The sequence below is a fragment of the Nelumbo lutea genome, chromosome 1, assembly GCF_056320005.1.
Source record: "Nelumbo lutea isolate HS-2025 chromosome 1, American lotus-T2T, whole genome shotgun sequence".
In the NCBI taxonomy this organism is placed as follows: Eukaryota; Viridiplantae; Streptophyta; class Magnoliopsida; order Proteales; family Nelumbonaceae; genus Nelumbo; species Nelumbo lutea.
Window position 1 is genome coordinate 179,965,446 of NC_142684.1, and position 6,898 is coordinate 179,972,343.

General features: G+C 38.6%; 1 protein-coding gene across 1 annotated transcript; it reads right to left on the reverse strand.

Moving 5' to 3' along the window:
* Positions 1-268: 268 nt before the first annotated feature.
* Positions 269-4,904, reverse strand: LOC148879549 (small ribosomal subunit protein eS4z). The gene is made up of 5 exons (XM_088961122.1): positions 4,546-4,904; positions 2,126-2,203; positions 1,843-2,023; positions 1,041-1,138; positions 269-911 (listed from the first exon to the last, which is right to left on the reverse strand). Exons 1-5 carry the CDS (start codon positions 4,546-4,548, stop codon positions 477-479), a joined length of 795 nt encoding a protein of 264 aa, XP_088817248.1. The 5' UTR covers positions 4,549-4,904; the 3' UTR covers positions 269-476.
* Between the last annotated feature and the right edge of the window lie 1,994 nt (positions 4,905-6,898).

Sequence of the window (6,898 nt, forward strand, 5' to 3'; positions counted from 1 at the left end):
CGGCTGCAAGCATTGATCACATATGCAGCTGGACATTGGGAATATCTTTGGTAATGTATGCTTAATCCATTTCATGAAGAGGTGTTTCCAATGTGTATAGCTGGATAAACATGCTTTCAGAGCAGATGTTTTCCTTGAAGGGAATCCCATCGCAACATGAAACTCAGATTGGTAGCCAAACTTGCAATGTGCGACTTGACTATGTGCTAAGAGTGGGAATGGAAGTGCTTGGAGGGTAGGTTGGGATACACGACAATAGGAATGCAAATTTTATAAAACACAACATATTGATTAAGCAACTTCTCTCTCTCCAATTGAATTCGAACTACAAAAATCTGAACTTAGGGAAAATGTCAACAAGTGATCTAAATTTGCTTATCAAAGACTCCAATTTCAACTATGTAGAAACAGTCACCATTTAACTTAACAAAAGAAAAGCTCCCAATAAAAATCTTGACCCACTCACAAGTACTGTTTTATGCCGTTGAGGCTGCTGCTGCTGCAATGCGTTTCCTTGCTTCTTCAATGATCGAGAGCTTGATACCCTTGCCCTTGGGAAGAGATACCCATGGTTTAGTGCCTTTGCCAATTGTGAAGACATTGCCCAGACGGGTAGCAAACTCGTGACCTGTAGCATCCTGAATATGAATGGTCTCAAAGCTCCCCTTGTGCTTCTCCCTGTTTTTGATAACTCCAACTCGTCCCCTGTTTCTACCACCTGTCACCATAACCACATTCCCAACATCGAACTTAATGAAATCTGCAATTTTGTTGGTCTCAAGGTCAAGCTTGATGGTGTCATTAGCCCTAATAAGTGGGTCTGGATAACGGATTGTGCGTCCATCATACGTGTTGATATAGGGAATCCCCTTGTCTCCAAACTGCACCGACCGGACCTTGCATAGCTTGAACTGCAAGAGGGAAAATTTGGCATAGAAATTTAAAAGAGCTTTTCATAGACCACCTTGACATGTGTTCATTTTATTATTGCCATTGTAAAATTCCTTCAACCATCTTCAGATGTTTCAGATGGAACTAACCTTTGCCTCTTCATCCTTAATTGAGTGAAGGCGGAAGCGGCCTTTTGTGTCATAGAGGAGACGGAAGTTCTCATTTGTCTTGGGAATGGATACAACATCTGATAACAGTAACCATTGGTAAAACATAGAAGCCATAACGTCATAAACAAGTATAAATTAATCAAAACAATATAAAGCCAAAAGTTTTATAAAGTCTATGCTGCACTGCAAACCACTGCCTTCAAATCTGTAAAACATTACACACCCTAAAATCGTTTCTCACTACCCTGTACATCTTTTCAGGACTCCACACTTCCTTGAGAACATTTTTTTATGTATAATCAAGTATTTTATTAACAATAATAAAAGTAAGCAAACAAATTCATACAAAGCTGATCTCTCAGGAGGCACAAGTTGCTGCCTCAAAAACAAAGTAAAATTACAGATGAACCCAAAATAATTGATCCCTGTTCACCCCTTGCTTAGCTAGTAGGTCAGCCATCCCGTTTGCCAACCTCCTCTCCCACTTAACTCTAAGCCAATTAACCTACAGTATCATATTTATCAGGCTAACTCGGCAGGTTTTACTATGGAGATCCAAAAACCCTTGACCACATTATCGCTTCATCAACCTATTAATCCTAAATAAAATCATGCAAGAATAGTTTGACCTTGAATACAAGCCCGACTTATCTTGACCAATGGGTGTGCACAGAACAATTTTCAAGGATGACTTCTTCCAACTATATTAATTCTAGCATTTCTCAAGAAGATTCTAACATGATAACAATAACATATTTAAGTATCTGGGAGTGTTTATTACCCATGAAACCAGCAGGATATGTCTTGTCTGTCCTAACTTTTCCATCAACCAAAACATGTCGTTGCATCAAAATGGCAATAACTTCACGGTATGTAAGAGCATACTTCAGGCGATTTCGAAGAATGAGGATTAATGGTAAGCACTCCCTGGATTTGTGGGGCCCAGATGAAGGCTTAGGAGCCTACAAAAGAAAAGGAAAGAATAAAAGGTAAACTTTTATACAAGGACACAAAGGCAAAATAGCATCAGTATCAATACAGGAATCTTAAAATCTAAAACTTACAAATGCACCACCAAGCTTGTCAAGCATCCAATGCTTTGGGGCATTGAGCCTCTTAAGATGCTTCTTCAACCCTCTAGCCTGAAGTGAAAGAGAAAATTATCGAAGATTAAAAAATGGACTTAGTAATTAAAGAAAGACCACGATAATTTAAATAATATATCTAGAATTCTTTGGTTAGCAAACAAAGCCTTGTAAAAAACATTTCTCCCCTTTTTAACAAAACATTTTTATTTTAAAACATAAGAATGTACAGATGAAAGAACCAATAAATGACTTTATTACAGTGAATTACTCATTAAGCAGGTAAAAAATAAGTCAATATTGTCTGCAATCCTAAAAAACTGTAGCAATGGACCCAGCATGGACAAAACTTGTCTTTCATGATCCAAATTCTGACTCCTTTATTCATAACTATGATGCCATACTGATGTCACTGTTTACTATGAGTCTTCATTAGTGTTGTTACAACCAAGCACACCACAAATGTAAGACCAGACAGCTAACTGACCCACAGTTTTATCAGTTTAACAGGCAATGAAATCAGTCAGCCTATAAAATTATCAAAAAATCAGGACCCAGAAAACTAATTGAGCCACTGGATTTAGCAGTTCAACTATCCTCTATGATCCAAGTCTGATAAAGCTCTTCATGACATCTAATTCAGGCCAATATAAATAATACCACTGGAATAAGAATGAAGTTGAGATGTAAAACTAAGGCTAGTTAAAACCTTTATGATAGTGTAGTTAAAACACTTGCACAGGAAGCAAGTGTATAGTCTGTAACCATTCAGAATGCCCAAAAATTATAATAATATTGCATCCAATCCTATTTGAGTACAAGAGACCATGCACTTTAATCCAAGATTACAAAAAGATGAAGCTTAACTTTGGAGAATAGAATTGTAATAGAAAGTCTTATATTGAGTTAACTCAATAGCACTTGTTCTAAACTAATAGAAGGCACATACACCATAATTACACATACAAAACAGAGAAAGAATAAAGAATTGATAAGCCTCAATTAAAATGATCGTTATGTACAGAGCATTAATAAAACAAAGAAATGCTGAACAAAAAAAAAGAATTGGCAAGCCAAACTAAAATGATATTTAAGTACAGAGCATTAATAAAACAAAACATGGCAAATCTTAAAGTTGTAAGAGGAAATGACTCTATCATTTCTCAAAATCTTCTACTTCAAGAGGAAAGATTTTTCAATTTTTTTGCTGTATGCATGAGCAGCATTACTGAAGAGACCCGAGATCCATGATGAAGCATATGGACCTTATGGTTTGCCAACTAGGAGCCTAGAATGGAGCTGGCAACATTATTTGGCAGTTTTCACATAGAATAGTCCCATAGGAAAAACCAGATTTAATGAAGAGGAAGTTACAGCCTTGTCATCAACATCAGAAAATTCCAATGAAAATGTAATCAGTCCAATAGCTGTGGAGGTCATTAATACGACTTAGTGAACTAAGGACGAGGCTACAGGGCCAATTAAATTATAATGTGTAAGAGATGATTATATTGCTTTTGGTTGATTTACTGTTAAAAAATGGGGTGGGAAGAATATAATTTATGGTGGCAACCTTGCCATTGAAAAGCTCTTGAGAGGGCCAATTTTTTTCCAACAACCCCCCCACACACACACACATCTTCCGTAGGTTTTACTCAATATTTAGTTAACTCAGAGTTGGACAACGGTGGGATTTTGACGAGTGAACTGATCTAAGGTTTATTCGCAATTAGGGTAAATTTTACATTTTTGTGCACCTTTAGAAGATCTTTTGAGATGTTGTCTTCGTATGGGTTGCATTTTCAAGTCCAAAAGTAAATACTCAGGCAGCAGAGATTATTTAGAACTTGTAAACAAAAACGCAGCCTGAATAATAAACGGGTAACCTAAAGAAACTTTCCAAATACAGAATCATAAGTGAATATATCAGCATCTCTCCCTCAAATCTAAGATTTTGGAGCTAGTCCAAAACGACTAAACTGACCCCATATCTAATCCAGATAAAAAAAAAAGTCCATGTTTACACGGAATGTAACAATATCAAGTGAGAAATCAAGTCATTCCGACAGGTTCTTCATCTAATGTTATCCAGATTGCGCGCCTATTCAATTGAAACGATTACACGATTTAAGTACATATGTAGAAACTTGCAGCAGAACAATGAACCGTCTCTACAAAGGAAGACAAGAACACAGAAGAATCCGGCAACTGAACCAGAAAAAAGAAAAGAAAAGAAAAGCCAACAGCACAGAATCTCCATTAAAAATAAACACCAACAGATTTCAAGACATGAAAGATCTTCAAAGCCCAGAAGACGAAAATGACTAAAATCTAGAAAAACAACACTCTCATTTGATGAAACAGGGTTGAACAAGACAAGAGTAAAGAAGAAGGCGCACCATTTTTCTCTCTTCTGGAGAAGAGCTGGCTGGGGCTCTGAACCTTGAAAGAGTGACGGGAAGGAAGCGGCTGAGGTTTAGGGTTCAAAACAGAATATATGCCAAGAGAAGTCCAGGCCCTAGAGGTGTTTCTTTAGATGCTTCCTGACTCGTCGGATGCTTTGCTTCGAGATCTAGGCCCTCCAATCTTAAATGACATAAAATACCCCTATAAAAAGAGGTAGTTCTCTCTGTCTGTCCACTGATAATAGGCATGGACCGCGAGTTTTACGTGGGCCGTAATTAGATGTCCATATCCTGAACACCGGAGATTGGACGAACTGCACCGAGTTCGGAAAGCTTATATAAGCTTTTCGAATTCTTCCCAAACACAACTTTTGGTATTTCTATGTGAGGCTCAACTCGAAACTCCATAAACCATGTCCCAATTTCCAAACTGGTCTGCCCAAAAAGAGTTAAGATCTGCGCTCCACACTGCCCCACAGCACATCTCCTCTGTCGTCTATTCGGAACATCTCATGACAATATTAGATAGTTATGCCTTTAGCTTTAATTAGATTGATGTATTTTTTTATATTTATTGTAAATGAATAAGGTATATAATTGATTCATATCATTGTGTTATGTTTCTGTGTAATACCCTTAAATCGGACATTTATGAGACTCGTGTTAGTTTAGAATCTTTACAGTCGTTGGATAGATATGGAAAAATTTATCCTGCCAAGGCTAACACTAATATACCGCCAAGTTGGTTGGGGTGGCTTGTCTCAGTTGTCAGGGTGAGACCTGAAGTACATATAGTGTGGGTTTTCTTTAAACCATGAACCAGACCAAAATTCCAATATTGCCCTGAACCTTAGAGATAGATGGGTAAAACTTGAATGTTACACCTAACACCTAAACTCGACTATGATACTACACTAGGTGTCGGATTGGACTGTCTTTGATATACCAATCAGTGAGATCCTTAGAGGGGGTCAAAACCTGGGTATGTTGGGACAATCCGAGAAATCTTCTGAGTGGGTCATCATAGTGATAAGATCAGCCCCTTTGTCAGACAAAGTGAATGATCGGGGATGCACTCTCTCTGATGGAAACCAAAACTATCGGCAATCGATTTCAACCGTTGAAATTTGTTTTGCAAAATATATTTATATAGAGATACACACACACACACACACACACACACACACACACAAATATATATATATATATATATATATATATATATATATATGTATTATGGTTTCAAAATGTTTGCAAAAGTTTTAATTCCCGTGACCAATGTGAGTAGAAAGTGTAGCATTGTTTCTTACAGCCAAAGGAGAGGTCCTCTCTTGTTAAGCAGGGTTTGATCATTATGAGCTGAGAAGTTAAGTGTAAGACCATTAAGGATAATACCTGATGGGCTAATCTTGCATCTGCCCACAGTTCTTGGGTTTTCATAAGGTGGTTGGACCCAATGACCATTTAGTGTAAATGTTGGGCCCATTAAGAGCCCAAGGTGATGGACTCAGGGGTTCACTATCTCCTACAATGAATTCGGCCAGACCTTGTAGCAGGGGCTGGGCTGAACCCATGTGGCTGATGTGTAGACCAATGTTTGGGTCCCACGCCATACAAGGATAACCAAGGATTAAGAAGATAAGTGAGCACATATACTTAATTGGCCTAAAGCCCAATTTGAACTGGCTTAATAAGATTAATTAAATAGGGGCGAATCTGAGATTTGGATCAACAAATAGGATAAGAGATTATCCTTATCCACTTAAAGAGTCCATATCCAAATAAAGATTTGGATCAAAGGAACTCCTAATTTGATTAGAAACCAGGCCGATTCGATTGGTGCAGGTAATCGTCGCAGAGTACGGTCCTATCAGCTGAGAGACGTTACGCAGAGTTGGCGTGCACGACGCCGCTTGATGTGAGACATGGGCATAGTCCTCTAGACTGGCAGGTGTTGCACCGAAGACTTCGGGTTACTCAATAGCGAACTCCTTTGTAGCGAGCACCTATGTAGCGAGCTCCAATAGCAGCTGGATTGCAACAAGCCGTTCTACAGCAAGTTGTCTTGTGTTGAGCTGTTCATGTTGGGTTTTCAACGAGCTCATGATGCCGAGTTGTGCCCAAGTTGTCATGCTAAGCTGTCATTTATGTCGAGTCATGTTCACGTGTCCCCTGGTTAGGAGGTTGGGTCAAGTCACCCTCCATCAATTGCCCCCCCCCCCACTCCTCGAGCTAAGGGTCTTGCTCTAGGATGGGGAGTTCACGAAATGACGGGTGGGTTTGACCCATAATTCAAACAAGGTTGACTGACCTCATGAAGTATATGCACGGATGTCAGGCAATTTCT

What these genes read in the sequence shown, in the direction of transcription:
- LOC148879549 (XM_088961122.1), bottom strand. An exon ending in ACAAGCTTGGTGGTGCATTT is followed by an intron (nt 2,024 to 2,125) that starts GTAAGTTTTAGA and finishes TTTCTTTTGTAG; the next exon opens with GCTCCTAAGCCTTCATCTGG. An exon ending in ATATCCTGCTGGTTTCATGG is followed by an intron (nt 1,139 to 1,842) that starts GTAATAAACACT and finishes TACTGTTATCAG; the next exon opens with ATGTTGTATCCATTCCCAAG.